The 20579-nt window shown below is 58.5% G+C and overlaps 1 protein-coding gene across 4 annotated transcripts in view; it reads left to right on the top strand.

Moving 5' to 3' along the window:
• The window catches only part of TNS3 (tensin 3), a 207626-nt gene that overhangs the window by 14536 nt on the left and 172511 nt on the right, over nt 1-20579 (top strand). Inside the window, exon 1 of one of the 4 annotated variants that reach the window (XM_036102704.2) lies at nt 18051-18277. The exons of 2 other annotated variants lie outside the window; for them this stretch is intronic. In XM_036102704.2, the coding sequence (XP_035958597.2) occupies nt 18200-18277 (78 nt within the window). In that variant the 5' untranslated portion in view covers nt 18051-18199. Of the gene's footprint in view, nt 1-18050; nt 18278-20579 lie in introns of those variants that run through there. One more of the 4 variants, XM_036102705.2, reaches the window with a different exon arrangement.

The following is a 20579-nucleotide window of genomic DNA, read 5'->3' as shown; positions in this document are numbered from 1 at the left end:
GTTGGCTGTATTGCTATAAACTTTCCTCTTAGAACTGCTTTTGCTGCATCCCATAGATTTTGGACCATTATGTTTCCAATTTTGTTTGTCTGGAGTGGGTGCAGCCTGGGGGGGTTCCCGTGTGCCCTTCACTGGGGCATCTTGGCAGGTCTGCTGGAGCTGGAGTGGGTGTGGACCAGGGCCTCCCGGTGTGAGCGTCACTTGGTTTACCTTGGTGGCTCGGCTGGACCTGGAGCAGACGGAGGCTGGGTGTGTCTCAAGGCAAGCTGCGCCAGGGGTCCTGGGGCAGACCGCTGCCTTGGTGGGACAGCTGGAGCCTGTATGGGCTAGGGGCTTGCACTTGCTGGGGGGTCCTAGGAGGGCTGGCAGAGTGCCTGGACCCTGCTCACATCTGCACTAAAGGTAAAACATGGTCCTGGATGGTGCCTCCAACCCTGGAGAGAGTTTCCGCATTCCTCTCCTATTTGGCCAAGGCTCCAGGGTACAGAAGTGGATATCCTTCCCTGACAGCCTCGCTGCCCTTCAAGCTGGGTTTCTCCCCATGTCCCAGGGTGGGGAGTATGTGCTGGGTCCCCCTGCCACCATGTCCTTATGCTTTCTGTGCAGTCCCTCTGTTGGCGCGGCCCTCGGTTCGTCTTCAGGAGGAATTGTTCTGTGTGCAGGTGTAGATTCAGTGTGTGTGTGGAGGAGGTGAGTTCAGAGTCTCCCTCGGTGCCCTCTGGGCCCCAGTGACTCTCCTAACCCACAGAATTATAATTTATTTTCATAATTTCATACCCTGCCGAGTTCCCAAAAAGGATTTGAAAAGTATGCAGAAATAGATACAGCAGGATTAAGTTTTTTTTTTTTTTTAAATGCATGACCAAGAGAAACTAAAGATCTGACGGGACCATGGAGCTCGTGGAAGGTCAGCATCTGGTGGGTTCACCACAAAGCCCTGGGGACCGCAGCGATTTGGCCGGGAGCCTCCTGGAAGCAGGGCAGTAAGGGAAACAAATTGTCTTCAAGAGCTTCATCGTGTCCACGGAATACAACTAACTGAGTTACGAGAGACAGCATGAACAGGAGCAAGTACATTACTCCGGAGAGCAGAGATGTATCTGAGACGGAATCCTGAGGGAGTTGCCTCTGCGGGGGGCCTCGACCATCCGTACACCCGGCACAGAGGGCAGGCGGAGCACGCGGTCTCTAACGCCCTCGGTGGCGGCCATGGGCATGGGGACAAAAATGCAGGACTGTAGGAGGAAACGTCCAAGGGATCCAAGGGTCCGCGGCGTCGCCCTCGGACAAAGGTGGCCACGTCCATCTCACCCCTGCTGTGCCTTCTGAGTGCTCTCTGCCCACGGTGGCTTCCCCGGGGCGCCGTGGGGGCCACACTGCTGCGATTTGACAGAAATGGGCCCCCACACTGCTGGCCTAGTGAGTCCTCGCGGATTCCCTCTGCCTCTGAACCGAGGGCGCGTTCTCCGGTCCTGTGAGCAGAAATGGCCATGTGCGTGGCATGTGGCGGGTGACCAGGGAAGACAATGCCAAATTTTCTGCAGATGATAATTAACTTAAATTTAAAAGTTTAAGCATGAGGAAATACATATAGCAGGATTAAGTATTTTTTTTTTTTAAACGCATGACCAAGAGCCGCGGTTTGGGCAAGACTGCGTTTCCCTTCCACTTGAAAATTTAGTGGCCAAGGTGAGTTGTGCTGACAGCATACGACGCGCAGGATCCTGAAGACTATACGAGGAAAGGCGAACTCGCTCCCTGATGGTTTTCCGATCCGTGGCATGGTGAAATGATAACCGTCGGATATACCGGGGTAAATAGCAGACATCAGTACAATGAGCGTCGTCCGTTTCTATGCGATGCAGCTGCTCTGCAGCAGGAAGCTCCTGGCGTGGCTCGCGTGGCATGTCCGGCAGGCAGGGCGGGTCCACGGGTGTCCGGATGTGCTGACACGGGGCCGACGCGGCCGCTGGTCCTCAGGGACATGTGCCGTGCCTCAGACGGCCCTCTCCGTCCTGTGCCCGGGCTCGGGTGCGGCCCCTGTCCCACGGGAGCGGCGGGTGGCAGAGCCGTGTCCACGAGCACTGTGGACTTCGGGGCCTGCGTCCTGGGCACGTGAAACACCAGTTGTAGGTTCTCAGCTTCCCGTCACTTTGCTGCTGGGAAGGCCGGGGGCGGGCGTCCTCGGGAATCTTGGGGGGGGGGCCCTGCTGTTCTGGGAAGTCCCCTTTGTTTCCAGTGGATCTTTAACATGGAGTGGACAGTGCCACCTTCCATTGGCCACGTTGGCCACGTTCTTATTTGTTGATTCGGGAGGCGGGTCATGAGGAGAGAGGGTCCCCAACACGGATCAACAGGCCTTTCCCGCAGGGACATACTTTCCGAGCATGCCCGAGGTTGGATCTCCCCTGCGTGGGGCCCCCTCAAGAGACATGGGCTGACCATCCCGCCCCACGGTGGCCTCGCCGTGTGACCCTGGCCACAGAGTTGACCCCCAGTGTCCTCGTGGTGGTGTCATGTTTTGGTGAAGTCACACGGGAGGTGAGCCCACAGTCCCCAGGAGCGGACACGGAGGTCAGAGGTTAGGGGTTGGCCTGGGGGGACACTTGCGGCTGAGGGAGGAGCGGGTTTGGGGTGCTGAGCTGGTATGTCTGGGTGCACACTGAGTGGGAGGCTGGGGCTGTGGGGCTCCGTTCGGGGAAGCGGCGGGAGCTGGAGGGAAGGCTGCGGTGGGGACAGAACGTTCATGGGCTCCCCGGGGTGGTTCATGGAAGGGCCGTGATGCCAGCAGGTATGACAGGAGCCTGTGGGGTTGGGGCAGGCGACTCGCGGAAGCAGAGTCCTGGGATGCAGAACCGTAGACTGGAGGCCTCCAGTGTAGCACGGGGACGGAGTCCAGGCCTGGGGTCCTGCTGGGGGCCCCGGTGTGTGTGGACCACAGCCGTCAGAGGTTCGTGGCTTCATCAGATGGCCAGGGCACACATGAGGACATGGGGCCAGGGTCAGCTGCCAGGCCCGCCCCCTCCGAGTCCTGTCTGCCCCTGCTCTTCTTGTCGACCTGAGCCTCAGTTTCCCCAACTGTACAACAGGGCGACTGTTACGTACCAGTTGTGTTTACTAACATGGAGCGTCGGGACGTCCCCTGAGCTACGGGAAGGGGCTTTCTGAGCGGAAACGCTGCACACCCGAGGGTGAGTGTGGTGCTTGTTTGTGTTAGGGCTTGCTTCCTTGAAAAAAGTACTTCTTCTGGAAATTCTGGAACATTCCGCAGAGCAGAAGGCATGTAGCCTTAGAACCATCGTGCGGGATTTCACCTCTCCAGGTGTGTGCTTCTTGCTTCTCGGCCTCTGTCCACCCCCATACTCCTGTGTCCTCCGCCTGCTGATCGCGGGGGCAGCGTCCCCTCCCTGCACACGTGCTGTGCACCCCCGTGACACAGGCCCTGGCCTCGCAGGACCGCAGGGTCGCACCCGATGGGTGACAGCTCTTCTCTGGTGTCCCCTCCCCCTGGCTGTGCTGTGTCCCGAGTTCCTCGTAGGTGTTAAACCTCGGGGTCTCCGTTCTTGGTGCACGGCCCTGGGATCTGAGTCCCCGCTCTGCCAGGAAGTCCTTGGAGCTCACCAGTGGCCCACATCATCATGCTGCTTCTGCCGTGCTGGGGGACCTCTGCTCCCGTTACTAAAATCTGAGCACGTGTCCCCAGTGTCACGTGTTTACTGAAGGATGCTCTCCATGTGGAAGCAGCAGCTGAGCAGCCTCTTTGCATGGAAGTTGGGCATTTGCTTCTTGGGGTCCCTCAAGCTCCCCGGGGGCAGTTTGGGCCCTGACGGGTTTCCGATCCTTTTCCCAAGCCCCAGTCCATGGACGGGCCCCTGAGGGTCGTGCAAAGCCCCCTCCTGCCCCCTGGCTTGGACATAACTTCCAACCCTGTGAGGAAGGTTCCAGAGCTGGCTTTTCCTGCTAGGTGTGTGCAGGGGATGGAGAGGTCAGGCCCAGGAGAGGGGCCACCTCCCCGTGCTGAGTGGCATTGGTTGGGGTGATTGTGTCCCGACTTCTGCAGCAAGAAAACAAGAGCCGGTTGAAATTTGCAAGCAGGTGAAGGCCTAGGTGGCAGGGGCCCCGCCTCCGGAGGAGGGCAGGATGAAAGCCTGGCGCCCTTTCCCTGCCCCCGCACCCCGCCTCGCCCGCCTGCCGCAGGGGAGGGGTGCTCCGTCTGGGCTTTCAAGTCGGGGCTGACGGGGACGTTTCTGGGGAAGCTGGGGGCACCCAGAGTCCGGGAGCGCCTGGGGCTGAGGGCGTGGATCCTCCGCGGGGAGGATGCAGTCAGCCCGAAAGGAGCCCAGCCAGGAGCCCAGCCAGGAGCCCAGCCAGGAGCCCAGCCAGGGAGCTTTGCTTGTTGCCGCGGGCTATGAAAAGCGAAGAAAAACAGCGGGAGGGAGCCGAGGCCGCGTTCTTGGCGGGGACTGCGGAGTTGGCCCAGCGCCGCTTTGATCCTGGGTGCGCTGGGCCTGCTGCAGCTTGAGGCACATTCCCCATCCCCTTTCATGTCGGGAGCGCTGGGCGCTCCGAGGACGCAAGCGCCTCTCCCTTCTCCTCTGTCAGAAGCATTGCCCCCTCCGCAGCGGGAGGGCTCGCTGGGGCCTCGTCCATGCGGGTGGGAGTGGGCCAGAGGCAGGCACACAGACAGATGGACGGACGGACAGAGGAGATGTCTTGAGGGCCCGGCCTGCTCACCGCCCACCTCCTACCCGGACCTTCTGAAAAACAGGGCGCCCTTCCAGTTTGTTGGCTTTCTCTGGAAAATTCCATGATGCAGGCTTCTGAACACTGGATGCCATCCCTTAGGGCATGCTCCACGGCATCTCGGGTGGAAGCACTCTTTGTTGGAGGCTGTGCCCGAGGATTTTCCTGGCATTCCTGCCGGCTCCTACTGAAAGCTAGCGGCCGCCCCAGTTGTGGTGATGGTTCAAAGACGGGGGGATTCCGTACGTTTCCAGATGCCGTTGACCTGCCCAGTTGCTGGTGGGCAGAGAAGTCCGTGCTGGGAGAAAGGAAGTGAGATGAGAACAATGAGGTGGCGTTTTTGGTTCTCCAGTATTGTGGATATTCGTTTCCCGTTTTTGAAAGATGAAAAGATGGAAGACTTGGGCAGGGTGGAGGATTGGGTTAAAATAGCCTGCGTTTGGGTGAAAAGGTCATTTTGTGAGCTCAGAGTTGGCAGGAGCGAGTGGTGGTCAAGGCAACGGCGGTCCCTGCTTGCGGAGGGCCCTGCGGGGCGGGGCGGGCATCCTGCATTCCTCGTTCACTGTTAGGAAGAAGCCAGGGAGAGCAGAGAGCCTGCCGCTCTCTTGAATAAGGGGCTCGAAACTTTCCCAGACACACCGGAGCCCGTGGTTGGCTCTAGACCTTTCCAGGGAGGGTGTTCTCGGGAGGCTCGGAACCTCTGGATCAGAGGTCCCTCACAGCTGGCCGTCCCCTGCCCACTCACTGTACCGAGCATCCCCGTGACGACCCCGGATGCTCCGGGATGGGCTGTGAGCAGGACAGGGCGTCAGTGGGGTGCAGCGTGGCCGCGGACGGGCCAGGAGAGATGCCGTCTGGGGGGAGTGGCTGTCAGTGTCCAGGACGTGGATCTGAGAACAACCAGGGGACCCCCTCAGGGCCACCAACTTCCATTTCATGAAATAAAAGGAAATTTTAAAGCATCACGTTTTGATTTAAAAGCTTCTCCAGGATCTCGCACAGAACCACTCACTAGTGGCCCATCTTATAGGACAGGGTCCTGGGGTTCAGGAAGATCTGCACACGTGCTTCGCACACACAGGGCTGCCTGACCGCCTCCCGCTTTGTGTGTGCACGTGTGTGTGTATGCGGCTATGTGCGTCCCCTTGCACGTGTGTCCACACGCACGTGTCCCCTTGTACATGTGTGTGGGTGCGTGCTTGGGTCTGTGTGCAGGCATCTGCGTGTTGTGGATTTCTGGAGTGGAGGCAGAGAGAGCAGGGTTTTTGTCCCCGCTCTTGTTTGTGTTTTCCCAGGCAAGCTGTTTCTCACGCTGCCCGGCAGACTGCTTCCGGGCTTGGCAAGATTAACGGGAATGCGTTAATCTTTAACGCATTTTTAAGTAGTTTTTTTATTTGTCAAATCCCTGCGATTTTGTTAGAATCGATCTTATAGCCAAAACAGCCTCAGGGGAGCCCTACTAAAAAAAGAAATGAAGTAGGTGTGTCCGAAAAATATGCCTCGGATGGGGTGCCTGCAAACAGATGGGCATGCTGCTCCTTTGCGGGGTCTGTGCCCACGTCCCCGGTCCTAGTCCCCGGTCCTAGATTACAGAGGGGGGGAGAGAGCAAGGAGCGCCGGGCATCAGAAGGCCTGGACCTTCCCCGACTGAGATACATTGTTGCCTCTGCTCAGTTGCTCGCATACCAGTTTGTGTTTTCTCCCCTTAGCGGACCCTAGCAGAAAGCATTCTTTGTTACTGTATCCTCTGTGCAAGGAGAGGATTAATGTTTACGAAAGATTTCCATTTACGGGTTTGCTCACCGCCTCGTTCTTCCTTGTCTGTGGGATGCGCCCCTGTGCTGGGTGCTCGGATGCCGTGTCGCCCCGTTCCCGGTGCGTGGACTTCGGGTCCCTCCTGCTGTCAATGAGGACAGTGTGGTCACCCCTTGGTGCCTGGCGCTTCTGTCTTCAGATCCCTCCTTAGCTGGGCTGGCAGGGGTGTAGGGCCCTGCATGGATGTTTTTTGTGGTTCTCAATCACTTTCCATGTGTGACCCCAGCTAAGCGCTGGCTCTCACAGGGGGTGTCCTGGCTTCGGTTTTCGACACTGATGGCCAGAGGGTCCCGCTGCCCCGGCAGCTGTGCCGGAGCCCGGGCCCCATCGCTCCCCCATCCCTCTGACACCCTGAGGTGCCACCTGCCCACCGCCAGGCTTTGAACACCCTCCTGATCTCACGAGTGCTGTGTGTACCCCGCAGTGGGACAGAACCATCCGGTCCTCTGCCGCTTCCCGGGCACCTGTCCCCACCTGGTGCCAGCCACCAGCCACATCGTCTCTGGCCACCCCTCCGTCCCCTGTGGGACGGTGGGTGTGAGCACTGGCGGTAGCCCACTTGAAGAAGCTACCCTAGAAGGGGGGCGGGAAGTGGGCCAGCAGCAGGGAGGGGTGGTGTGGGCCAAGGGGGGCTGTCTTTAAAGATGGGGTGTGTGTCTGCTGGGGAAGGTAGTGTAGGGAGGAAGAAGCTGGCGAAGCTCAATGGTGGGAGAACGAGAGCTGGGTCACTCGGGGGGGGGCCCTGCTGGGCATCTCAGGTTGTAGCTGATGTGGGCGTCTGTGAACTGGGTGGCCTGCAGTGGGTCAAGGTTTGTCGGGAGCACTGAGCTCCTGTGTGCCCGGGGCAGAGCGGATGGACTGTGGAGGGTGGTGGGCGGTCAGAGGAAGGAAGGAAGGAAGGAAGGAAGGAAAGAAGGAAGGAAGGAAGGAAGAAAGGAAGGAACGAATGCACCACCCTTGTGGGGAGGTTTCCTGGAGGCCACGCTGAGCACTCCTTGCGGGTGGGGACCTTGGCTTGTGCCCCTGACCTTCCCCCTCCTGACCTGGAGCATAGCAGGTGCACAGCGTGGACCTGGCCAGCTGGTTGAAGGACAGGTGGCCCTGTGGTCCTGTGCTGATGCGGAGGAGACCCCGAGAGCGGGAGCGCAGCCCCCGAACCCGCACTTAGGAGTGTGTTCCTGGCCCGTGTGCACTCTCTCCCCCATGGTGAGAGATTTCGGTGAAAGCGTGTGACCCATCCAAGACCCGGATCCCCAGTCCTCCCCATGAAGGATCCTGCCCCTAATGGCTCCTAATCCCCGGCCCAGCCAGGCTCTTTCTGAGCCCCTGGAGGTGGCCTCCCTTTTTCCCGCTGCCATCCTCATAGGTCCCTGCTGGCCTGTTTCCCCAGGGGTCTGCTGGCCCCCGTCTCCCACCCTCACCCTTTGCTGCAAGCCTCCAACGCCCCGTTTTCACCAGGGCTGAGTCCCACCCTGAGCCTGGCACCCAGCGCCACCAGGACCACCTCCCCTTGGGGTGCTATCTTCCCTCCGTCCCTCCCACGCAGTAAACTGGGATCCAAATGACGGGCGGGGGGATGGTGGCCGTGAATCACTGTCACTCAGCTAATCAGAAATCAAAGGGCAGCAGATACGAGGCCACAGGCTCCAAGGCCTACCCTGGGCGTGACCGCAGGGTGTGGCCTCCGGTGACCGCCACCTTCAAACCTGGCGTCTGTCTGTATTGACTCACCCCCCTCCCCCGTTCTGCCAGGATTGTGTGCTCAGCATGGGGTGCCCCAGGTGTGCACAGTGAGGGAAGGCGTGCGGTCCTGGCCCACGCGGGGCAGGGGGACATGCGGGGACACCAGCCGTGGGGACACCAGCCGCAGGGACACCAGCCACAGACCCTGTGGGCAGTGCCGCTTCTGTCTGGTGGGCACGGACAGTGATGCCACAGAAGCCCCGTGCTGACGTGGCGCTGACCTTGGAATAACCCATCCTGAAGGAGGGCAAAGAGGATGATGGATCTAGCATGACAACATACTCTCTAACTTCTGAATTTGTGCTTTTGTAAGCTCAAGCCCAGAATGTATATGGCTTCTTTCCTTTTTAATTTTTTAAAACTTTTCAGAGCGGGGGGTGGGGGGAGCGGGAGAGGCAGAGGGAGAGGGAGAATCTTCAAGTAGACCCCATGCTCAGTGTGGAGCCCAACTTGGGACTCGATTTCAGGACCCCCGAGATCATGACCTGAGCCGAAATCAGGAGTCGGACGCTCAACCGGCTGAGCCAGCCAGATGCCCCGGCCTCTTTCCTTTTTAATGCTTTTCTTCAACCTTCCTTCATCTGGGTCTTTCAGATAATCACAGAGGGAGGTAAATAAAGCCATTCAAGGTAATTTCTACACGGTCTTGCCTTCTAGACGTCCCTTTGCCTGTAGATTTTCTGTTCTCCCCAGTGGAACTGGTTAAAAACTCTTCTGAGCTTTATTTCTGCTTTTCTCAAATTGAGATATAATTGACATAAAACATTATATTAGTTTCAAGTGTGCAACATAGTGGTTCGCTATTTGTACATATTGCAAAACGATCGCCACAATTTGTCTTGTTAATGTATGTCACCACCCAGAAGTCACTGTCCGGCACCCATCCGTCTGTTCTTGCTGCAATCATTTCAAGTTCGTCTGCTGGATGTGGTTTTGACATTTAACTTTTGTTTCCAGGGTATAACGGGCTCATGCTTGTGGCATTAAATTAAATGATTTCATTAAAGTGCTTTGTGGCACTTTTATAAATGGTTGCTGCTAGCTCGATAAGAACCAAGCCTGAAATTCATCTAACTGGGATTATTTAGATTTGTAGACTAAACGCGTTCTAGATGTGTAGTTTGAGTGACAGAGCACTTGCACCAGCATTTTGGAGTTTCAGAGTTTCTTTATAGATCTTAGCTGTAAAAATGAGAAAGTGTTGGTTGGTTTTAAAATCTGAAGACTCCAGGATGCACACGAATTTATTTTATGAGTGTTAGGACTCTGATAAACTATTCATTTGAAAATCAAGGAACTTTTAACTTTTTACAGTGATAAAATACAAAAGCGTTATTAAGGTGAAGATTTTTAAATTAAAAGCACAACACGACTGACCATTCTGGAAACTGGGGAACAGACAGCAGTCCCCAGGAGACGCACTGCCTGGTCCCCGCGGGCTGGCTGGTCGTGGCTGATGCTCACGGGCCAGGAGCCGGCAGGAGTGAGCTGGAGAGCTGTCCCCAGGGAGGCTCAGTCCAGCTCCAGAACAGTGAGGCCTGGGTCCGCATGCGAGTGCCCAAGGCCGCCTGGCTCTGTGTGCCTGGACTGGCGGCTCAGGCGGGAGGCTGAGCAGTGACCATGGAGCTCAGCTCGTGGACCCGTGAGACTCGATCCAAAGCACTTGCTTGTTGGTTTATTCTGAGGGTGTGTGCCTGTCCGTGTGCACCTATCTGGGGCGCCGTGGGTGCTCGGCTGTGTTCAGGCTATATCAGCGAGGGGGCAGAGAGTGGCACAAGCCAGCGTGGCACCCTCTTTGCCATCCTGTGGCCCCATCTCTGTTACTGTGCATCCGATGGACCGGGCAGTGTCTGAGGTGGTCAGGGGTCTCGGCCTGCACTCCTCATCTGCAGTGGCTCGGGGTCCCTGGAGTGTGATGCTGGCTACCCTGCCCAGGGGCTCTGCATGCTTGTCTCCCTGCCCCCTCCTGACTCGGCTGCCAGGTGGGTGGTCCTCACGACCTGGGGAGCCCGAGGCTCGGCGTCCTGCCAGGTGTGTGGCCAAGGGCCGTGCTGGTCTGCTGGTCACGGGGACGTTCCATTCCTGCTCTCTGGGCATGGACAGAGATGTTGTTTCTTTTTTCTGAGTCGCAGCGAGCAATGAAGGTTATTTCTGGGAAATGTGCGTTTCATGTGCTGGGGTCAGATTTGGGTACCGTGGGGCTTGCCTGCAGGCAGGAGCGTCACCGGCAGCCTGGAACAGAGTCCCTGTCGGTCGGAAGGACGGGCTGCCTTCTGCGGAAATTCAGATCACAGGATTTAGTTATCAGCTCCCTTTGTGAATAGACTTTGATGGGGCCGCGTGCATTCCCAGCTTCTGGGCGAGGGAGATCGGGAAGACTCATGGCCTCACCGAGTTTGAATGTGAGCCCGGACCAGGGGAGTTGCCTCAAAGTCCCTGTTTCCCCAGAGCAAGGGGGGAGCATCCAGCACCTGCCCCAACACCTGCCCCAACACCTGCCCGGGACTAAAAATACTGACTCACACTGACAACGATAAACACAAACAACTTTTGCTTTTTAAAAACCTTAGGAATAAGTAGGGACGCCTGGGTGGCTCAGCCGGTTAAGCGTCTGACTCTTGCGCTCAGCTCTGATCTTGATCTCAGGGTCGTGAGTTCAAGCCCCGCATTGGACTCCACGCCCAACTTAAAAAAACAAAAAACAGCTTTAGGAATAAGTAGTTAAAATGTGTTAATACTGGGGCGCCTGGGTGGCTCAGTTGGTTAAGCGACTGCCTTCGGCTCAGGTCATGATCCTGGAGACCCGGGATCGAGTCCCGCATCGGGCTCCCTGCTCAGCAGGGAGTCTGCTTCTCCCTCTGACCCTCCCCCCTCTCATGTGCTCTCTCTCTCTCATTCTCTCTCTCAAATAAATAAATAAAATCTAAAAATAAATAAATAAATAAATAAAATGTGTTAATACTGATGAAAACAGCCCAATTTCCTCAGGAACTGTGACATTATCTTTCCTCCCCTCTTCGTCCGGGAGGGAGCCCTCTCTGCAGGGAAGAAGGCACATTTAGCGGCCGTGGTGGGCATGGTACCAAAGCCCCTGTGTGCATTACCTGGAGTCAACTTCGCCAGGATTTTTGGAGGTTGGTAGTGATTTTGCCGTCCCCGTTGGCAGGTGATGAAACTGGCCCAGAGTGGTTACTAATAAACCTGTTGACACACAGCGAATAGCAGAGCGGGTCTGGGGCACACCGTGGTGCTGTGTCTTCTGCGTCTGCGTGGCTTGTCCCGGTCCAGCCTCCTGGGGGATGATGCTCCAGGCCACGGGGGGGCCGGGGGAGGGGGAGCGGAGCATGTGCTCTGTTGCCAAGTCTCACTGTCCAGTGTTTCCTAACCCGGCTGTGGGTCAGAGGCCTGGGGGGGATTTGGACGAAATCCTGGCGTCTGGGGGTCCCTCAGAGGTGGTGAGCTGAGGACTGTATGTTTCCAGGTGGAGACAGGTTGTTGTGGGCAAAGTGCCGGTCCGGAGGTCCGGATGTGGCCCAGTCAAGACCCTGGTCACTCTATGCTGGGAACACTGGAGCAGAAGTGAGGGGCGTGGAAGGACGGAAGGCAATTCAAGGGTTTTCCAGATGAGGCTTGGTGACCCAGCAGGTGCCCTGTCAGCCTGGCCTGCACCATTCATCCTCATCCTCACCGTGGGAGCCAGCCCCCCCGACCCGGGTGACCAGGGGAGGCGTGGGGGGGCCCTGAGAACAGGGGTTCGGCTGGACGACATGCTCTTACAGAAGGGCAGCGGGCGTGGGTCCCCTGTCCTAACTTCCCAGAGCCTCCACTTGTCTCCAAGAAACGGAGACGGCAACCCCCAGAATGGGCATTTCTGGGGGATGGAGAGCGCCCAGCCCACTGCTGGCGTTTTGAAGCCTGTCCCCAGGCTTGGGTGAGGGTCTAGATTTTCCTCTGTGTGAAATAAAACTCCCTCTGAAGAACATCAGTTTGAAATCACTGGGGAAGAGTGGAGAAGGCACGCCCTGCCGTGTCTGGAAGGAAGCGAAGGTTCCTCCCTCTCCTCCGGGGGTTCCCAGCTGAGAGCAGAGTGCATCCTGCATTTGCGGGTCTGGTGGCTTTGCTCAGGAACTAGCTCATTCTGGGGGGTTCCTGGTACTTGGAGTCAGGTGATGATGCAGAGAGGCTGGTGGGGACGGGAGGCAAAGCTCCCAGGTACCCCCCAGCTTTGTCTCCCCATGCCTAACAGGCCTCTAGCTCGCCTCCTGCCCGGCTCCCAGCTTCACCAGGACAGGATGGGGCGGCTGCTGGCTTGTCCGTGTGGACACCCAGCATGGACCAGAGGCCAGGGCGCTTGGGCTCGGGCTGCTGGGCTCCTCGGCCTCAGGTGGGCTCTGGGTGCGAGGGACAGAAAGGCTCCCCAAGGGCCCCCCAGGCCCACAGCTCCCCTCCCCTGGACCATCTCAGTGCAGAGGAAGGGAAACTGGGTGTCCGTTTCCTGGTCTGCCGGGGAGGGGGGGAGACCCTGTGTGCTTGGGTGGGGGTCTGCTCTCACCTGGTGAAGGATGCGTCCTGTGCCGGTTGGGGGTGGAGGCAGGTAAGATATGCTAGTGGGGTTTGCTTCCTCCTTTTAGGTTTGCATTTGAGGCCGTGGTGTCCACCTGGCAAGAGCCCGGAGTCCGTGGCATGCAGGGGTCTGTGCGGGCTCTGCCGGCCCCAGTGGCCATCCTCCCTGCCCTCACGCTCAGGGGCTGCCCCCCTGTCTCCCCACCTCGGCCAGGTGAAGCAGCCAAGACCCCTCCCCTGCCTTCCACAGCCCCTCCTCTGTCATCCCGTCCCATCCCACCGCTGCTCCCCATGTGGAGACAGGAGGACAGTGGGGTCAGCCTAGGCAGGGCAGGGTGTGCCTGCGGGGGGGGTGGGGGGTGGGGCCACCCTCCATCTAACCCTTCCTTTGGTCCAGGTCTTCCATGAAGCACTTGCTGCCTTTGAGCAGAGAAGCATCCCTCCACACATCCGAGGTTGCTTTTGTCGAGAGAGCCCCTTTTTCTGGACGTTTCGAAGGTGGGGAGGATATGCACGACAGGGGAGAGTGCACGGGGAAATGAAAACAAATGCCCCTTTTCTCAGCATTGGCGGGAAACTTTGTGCTAAGGATGCCAGAGGTCAGCACCTTGTTTCTTAGAAAGGCCACCAGATGTGGTGAGCGGGCCGTGAGCTCGGGCAGGGACTTGCCTTGGACTCTGCCACCAGCGAGGACATTTCAGTTCCACGGGCTGCACGGCATGACCGCCTTGAGGCGTTCCTCACGGGTTTCCTGAGCACCTGCTGTGACTTTCGAGAACGGGGGATGTGAAGGGCAGAGCCTGGAGAGGAATTTCGGCCCGTCCTGCATCCCCCCTGAGTAGCTCAGGCTTTGACCGTCTTCGAGGGTCAGGTTCCAAACACGCAGCACCTTTGATCTGACCCTGTCCCCAAAAGTGTCCCCGGGGGGCCATGCACCTGTGCTCCCTGGGGGACACTGCAAGCCAGCTCTCTGGCTCTCCAGGGCTCTGGGTCCCCGTGCATCCCTGGACGCCCCGGGACTCAGTTTCCCCTTCTGTCTAGTGGCCCGTCTCCCCTTCCCGGCATTGTCTGGGGCCAGGCTCTGTCGCTGTCAGTGAGCGGGACATTCAGGGCTCCCCGGGTGTTGCCGAGTTAGGAAGTACTGAAGTGGCTAGTGCCCTGAAGGGGCTCACTGGATCCTGCCCCGTCTGGTGGCAGGATGGAGCAGGGTGAGCATGGAAGGGAGGAAGAGGAATGTCGTGAGAGCCAGGATTTGCCCCAGGTCCGTGCTTGAGAAAGGCCTAGGTGTGAGACCGGCCCACGGAGATGGACCTCGGGCCTCCGATGCCCAGAATGGCCGGCGTCCCTGTCCCCGCACCAGCAGGGAAGGCCATGCACAGAGGCCTCTGCAGATGAGAGCTGCCAACAGCTCACGGGTCTCCAAGTCCTGAAACGAGTCTTTCTCATCCCGAGGCCAAGTGCTTTTAAAAGTGCCTCAGGTGGCTCTTGGAAGCTCTCTGGCACTCGGGGTCATGGAGCCACGGGCCAGCTATGGACCGGCCATGGACCAGTGACCGGCCTGTGACAGTGGTATGTGTGCTGGGGCTGGTGGTGAAGACAGGCGCCGTGCGCCCAGAGTGCTTGGTGACCCCACCGCAGATGCCACGGCTGGAGCCAGGGCGCATCCCGCTCCCGGGGGCCACGGATTTTGGGCCCAGTCGCTCCGACCCTGTGACAAAGTTGCATGGCCAGCCTTCTCTGTTTCTTTTGCTGGGAAATCGGATTGTAAATCGAGTGCTGGGCGCTGGGTGTGACCACTGCTAATGTGGGCAGAGCTGGGGGATGTGGGAGGTGATGTGTGCACGTGTGTGTCCGTCTGAGTCTGTGTCTCCATGGAAACCGTGGGCCACACCAGCCGTTTCCTGAAACTTTCTCCATCTGTGTTTGCGAGGGATGTTTCTGGACTGATGAGCAAGTGTGAGTGCGTGGACCCACGGGGTCTGAGCAGGCCTGCCCTCCCCCCGTGAGCCCCGAATCCTGTGTCAGCGTCGGCCTTGGCATGGGCTCCTGTCCCCAGTTTGGTCTGGGCTTCCAGCCCCAGGTGGGTGATGCGGCCCGGGAGCTGGAGCTTGCCCTCGAGGACTGGCTGGCGGAACCCCTAAAGCCCATCCTCTGCAGGACGAACCGCTCCTTTCCTGGGGTCTCATGCAGCCAGAAGCCCGTGGTAGGCGGCTGTGGCGTTATGAGGGGCAGACCGGGCTGTGGGTGAGAACCTGGTGAGGTGGGGCCATCTGCGCCCGGAGGACAGGACCCGCCCCGGCTTCTGGGTTCCCCAGGGATCCCCAGATTGAGCTGCCCCCAGATCCTTGTGCTTCAGCCTGCTCCCAAGGCGGGCAGAGGGTGAGCTGAGACAGACTGAGTAACCAGCATTGACGTCATGGAAAGCAGCTTTCTTTCATTCCTGCCCAGCATTTATTGTCCCCGCTCGGTCTGCGTGCGGAAAACCCCAGGCAAAGGTTAGATCTTGCTGGACGGATGAGGCACAGACAGAAGGCCCGGGGATGGAGGTGGGCTTGGGTGAGGGCTGGTGAGCAGTCGGGGAGGCCGGGCAGGAGAGGGGTCCTGGGCTGAGCCCAGGAAGGCAGCAGTTTTCAGCCCCAAAGGAGAATCGGAAAACTTTGAGAAGGCCTGAGCGAAGCCCCAGCGCTCGCCAGGGCACAGAGCCCAGGAGCCTCGGTGCACGCAGGCTGGGGGACGCTGCAGGAGGGCTTGGGGGAGGCCGGCGGGAGAATAGGGCAGCCTGCAAAGTGGGCAGCCCCGGCAGGGCTCCCAGTTTTGCGTTCGGGGAAGTTCCTTCGGGCTGTCGTGTTCTGGCCTTCGACCCAAAGACCCTGTCTGGGTTGCTGAGTCTCACCCGGGCGTTGTGACAGCTCTGTTGGTTGTCGTCTGTGATGCGGACCACGTGCATCTGATCCACGAGGAGTAAGAAAGTGCGGCAATTTGCTAAACGAGGTGCCTTTTATTTATTTATTTATTTATTTATTTATTTTAAAGATTTTATTTATTTATTTAAGAGAGAGAGAGCACAGAGGGACAGCGGGAGAGGGAGAAGCAGGCTCCCCACTGAGCAGGGAGCCCGCCTCGGGGCTCGATCCCAGGACCCTGAGATCATGACCTGAGCCGAAGGCAGACGCTTAACGGACTGAGCCCCCCAGCTGCCCGAACGAGGTGACTTTTAAATAAGAGGTTTGGGGTGTCCCTAGGAAAACAAGCATCTGTCTCGTGATCTGCAGGCCTGGGATGTTCCCCGCGCTCTTGACAGTCCTATGCAGGGGCCCCCACAGAGTGTGGAGCCCGGCCTCAACGTTGGGGAACTTTACCACGTTGGGGAGGGGTCTCCTGTTTGCTGGGATTCACGTCCCCTCTGCTGGTTCTGTGGGTAAGGCTGGCGGTAGATCCAGCTGGTTTCTGGAAAAAGTGTGTGTGCTGTGCGCCCCCAGATAGCAGAATGACGTGGTTCTAGCTCGGCTTGTAGACACGGCTCCGTGCCCCATCTTGTGTTTGATGTCGGGGAATCAGAAACACGTGTGACGCGGATGGCATCGGGTCCTGTGTCACTCCGTGGGGGACAGGCATCTGTAGTAGAAACAGGACTGAGAAGTGTTTGCAAAACTAAAAAGTCTGAATCCGCCCCGGAAAAATGAGTAAGCGATGAATGAATCTCGAAAATGAATGAATGAAGAGAAAGATGACTAGTGACCTAAGTTGAGGGGTGGGAGCCATGAGAATAAATGGGTGTCTGCACCCGAATGGCGTGATGCTGGGTTGGTTGGTTTGTTTTTTTGTGGCTGAAAGTCCAAGAGCCTTGCCGTTCCCCTGCAGAAACGGGAAGATGGATGTTCCGTGCCAGAACCCGAGAGGTTAATTCTGGCCTTGAATCCACCACTGGAATTCGCACATGTGTAAGCCATAAAGACCTCGCTCTAGCCCAAGCCCACCCAGCTGCTTCCAAAGCTAAGACATTGGAGTTGCTCACGGAATCAAAGATGTGAAGGAAGTCAGAGTGTTGGCCCGACCCAGGTCTGAGCGCGGCGCATTCCGGCTGGGCACAGAGCAGGCCAGGTCACCAGGGGCCCGCGGCTGGGGGGCACTAGGAGAGCGGCCTGAGGCCAGAAGTCTCCCTAGCCCTTCTGCTCCCTCCTCTTGCAGCCAAACATGATCAAGGCAGCCTTTCCCTCCTCCCAGGAGCTACCAGAGCTGAGATCACTGCTCCACAATGGCAGCCGTGTCCCCTCGGTCCAGCGGGGGTCCGACGCGCTCAAGGAAAGAGCTCTTCTGTCTGCCGATCGTGCCGTCCCTCGTTCTGGGCTGTCCTTCAGGCTAAGCGACCCTTCCACTTTCCAGGTGTCTGCCTTCCTCTTCATGTGACACTCTGCCCCCACCCTCCTGGTCACCTTCAGCTCCCACGCTCCAGGTTTTAAATTCCCTTCCAAGATCACAGAGCCAGAGAGGAAAACGGGATGTGTGATTTTCCAGTGGCTGGCTGGCCCTGAGAATGGTGAGGAGGAGGAGAGCGCGGGGATCCCAGCCCCCCAGCTGTGGAAAGACCCTGATCCTGAGCTTTGAGCCTGCTGGGACCCCCAGCTGGTCCTCCTCCCTCTAGCAAGGAGGGGCTCCTTGGTTTCCTTGGTTGCGGAGGCACTCTGGAAAGAGAACCCTTCTGCCTTGGGGTTTTCCTTCTTTGCACTCCCAACCCACGGTGTGCCCGCAGGGTAGATTACCAATGATACTGAGCATTACAGAGGCAGGTTTACTGGACCACGGTCAAGATTTTAAAATCCTGAAAGCCTGAGCCCGCAGGTTTGACTTTAAGCCCCTCGGTTGGCATTCTTGGCGAGGTCTGAAATCCTAGTCAAGCTGACCCCCCCCCCCCAGCGAAAGGCGTGGGTAATTTAAGTCGGGTGGCAGCGGAACGTTTGCCCCCCAGCCCTGCCCTGGGAGGCGTTTCTTCTCCACTTTGCCTGCGTCTGGCTGAGAAGCCTTTTGCCTCCTCTGTGGAGCTGCGGTCTGGGGCGGGGGAGGGAGGGCTAATTCGTGTCAGATGGAGGGGCGCCCGGGGACCGTGCGCTCGCTCGCCTGGCTTTTGTTCCAGGCATCTGACTTCTGACGGTAGAGTGGACCTGGAGGTGCCGGCTGCGCCCTTTCGGGTCTCCGGGGTCGAACTTTGCCTGGGACTTCGGGGCGCAGGGGCCCCGGAGGCATCCCAGCCCGGCCCCGCCGCGGGAGAGGGGTCAGCGCCCGCCGCGGCCCACCTCGCCTGGCCAGGGCCGAGCTCTCCGCGGGCGCCCGGGCGGCCATGCGGCTGCGCGCCCTGACCTCGGGGCCGCCTGGAGGGTGCGCGCGTGGGGCCCGGGCGCGCCGGCAGCGGCGCCAGGTGAGTGGGTGCGAGCGCGCGCGGGGGCGCAGGGCCGAGGGGCGCCGGCCTCTCGGAGCCGGGCGCGGGGCTTGAAGAGGGGGCGCGGGGGCGCGGGGCTCGGAGCTGGGGAGCTGGGGCGCAGGGGCTCTCGGAGCAGAGCGCTTTCGAGGCGATGCGCGCGCGCGTGTGCGCGAGTGTGTCCGTATGCCCACGTGTGTCCGTGCTCCCTTGCCTGCGCGTGCTCGTGCGCCCTTGTCCGCGCACAATCGCGCGTGCTTCTGTGCACGCGCGTGAGTACCGTGTGCGCGCGCGCGCGCAGGGGAGGACGAGGGGAAGCGGGGAAGCCGGCCTTTGCCTGGTGGGAGGCGGGCCCCCGGGTGAGCGCACGCACGTGGAGTGGGAGAGTTCAGGGTTAACTTTCTAATCCAACTGCCTTTTGAACGCGCTTCCTTGGACTCCTTTTCCGGAGAATGGAAGTAGGACACTGGCCTTGATGTAGGCTGGGGGCGCAGCCCAGATTTCTTTCAAAGGGAAAGGGCCCCCAGCTCTGTGCTGATGGCGTGTTTGGATAATACAAGCTCGCCAGGGCCACGTTGCAGTCCGTGGTCCACGGGACCGTCCTCCACCGCGTTTGAACTAAACCGAGCAGATGCCCCCCTGGCTCGAGCAGCCCTTTCTCTGAGCCTAATAATTAGGCATTTATTGCATTCGTTTCCCGGAAACTTTTCTAAGGTTCTGAGAAATGAGTAAGTCGAAGTGTCAGCTACTTCACATCCCTTCGGTCGCCCTGCATTCTGATAATCAGTTTAACAGCCAAACGCTGTTGCTGGGGAGCTTGGGACAGTGTGTGGTGTGGGGAGGGTGTCTGGACGCCTGTGTCCTCGGGCTGCGAAAGGGTGGAGACCTCTGTGGGCGTCATCCCAGAGGTTTAGGGGCTACTCTGTCCATGCAGGAAGGTTTGGTGGCCCTTTAACTTCAGGGTCAAGTTGATTGGTGTTTTTGCCCTGGGTCTGCTCCCTGGAATGCCGCCTGCCGGTTTCCCAGGTACCAGAACTCACGCCTAAATCCTCTTTCCCGGGGAGGAAAACAGCGAGGTCTGTGCTGATTTAGCCTTTGTGTGGGTCGCTGTTTTGCTACTGTAACATTAGCCCAGAGAACCCACAGAGAGTTCTGTGCAGTTTTGCATTTCTGTAGAGCAGAGCAGAGCTGTACCCTCCCGCGCTCACGTGGAGCTTTTCCTTGCTCAATTTTGCAGAGATTTTTCTTTCTAAAAAGAGACCTCACAATCAAGACCAGCACTAATTACCGGGTACCCCTCCGGGAGTCCTTGTGGAACGGGCAGCCCTGCTCACTGCCCTTCCAACTGTCTGCTCCTAACAATTAAATGCAATTTAGATTCCTGAACTGAGCCTGCTAAATGCTGCAGCATGGAAGCCTCCCCTCCCCCGTGCACTCTGTGGCCCCACCTCTCTGGGTGAAATGAAAGCACGGTATCAGGTGAGAACAAAGGCCGTCTAATCCCGTCTAGCTCATTTCACAATGGAGATGTTCTGTACAGATGAAGCGTGAGCAGATGTTATTACACTATCCGGAGCGAGTTCCTCGGGGATGCGGGCCGGGACAGACGGGGCTTCAAGCTCCCCCCCTCCCCAACACCTCTGCTGTTTACCCTCCAGCCTTCTAGCTGTGGCCCAGCGGGCAAGAAAATCTCAGGAACACAGTGCCTCTTTCTCCCTGGTTGGAATAAAGGTATTTGGAAGGAATAAAAGGTCACAGTGTCCCCCGTTGGCCCGAAGACTAGGGCCAATTCATCCTGTTAACAAACGTTAATTGAGGGTCTCAGGTTCTCTCTGCCAGGCACTGTGCAGAGGGGCTCAGAGACACATGGATGAGAGCCCTGTATCCTGCCTCTGGGACATTGCAATGGAGCATCGGAGAGAAGGTGGATAAACAAATAACTCACACACGAGGGGGGAAAGTGTGTGCCAAGTGGGGCATTGCCATGAGGACTGTATTTTCAGATGCTTGAATGCCTGCTCCTGTCTGAGCACGAGGCGGGTGGAGACAGGGTCTGAGCCCACAGCCTCTAACTTCGGCTCTGTGGTTTCTGTTTTGAGTCCTCCCATCTGTGTTTGTGGGTCCGCGGTGGTCATGCTTACGGCACAGGAGGACCCTGCCGGTGTCCTGAGTTTCACAGGAGGAACACCGTCGTCCCTCCCTTGCGGGCACTGAGTGCAGGAGGAGCCCTGCTCTCCCAAAAGTTTAGTGTCTCGCAAAAACCTGTAGCAAACGGAGGAACAGGGATATACCAACAGTGCCT

This window comes from Halichoerus grypus, chromosome 12 (assembly GCF_964656455.1).
Source record: "Halichoerus grypus chromosome 12, mHalGry1.hap1.1, whole genome shotgun sequence".
Taxonomy (NCBI): Eukaryota; Metazoa; Chordata; class Mammalia; order Carnivora; family Phocidae; genus Halichoerus; species Halichoerus grypus.
This window is presented reverse-complemented; position numbering and strand designations above follow the sequence as displayed.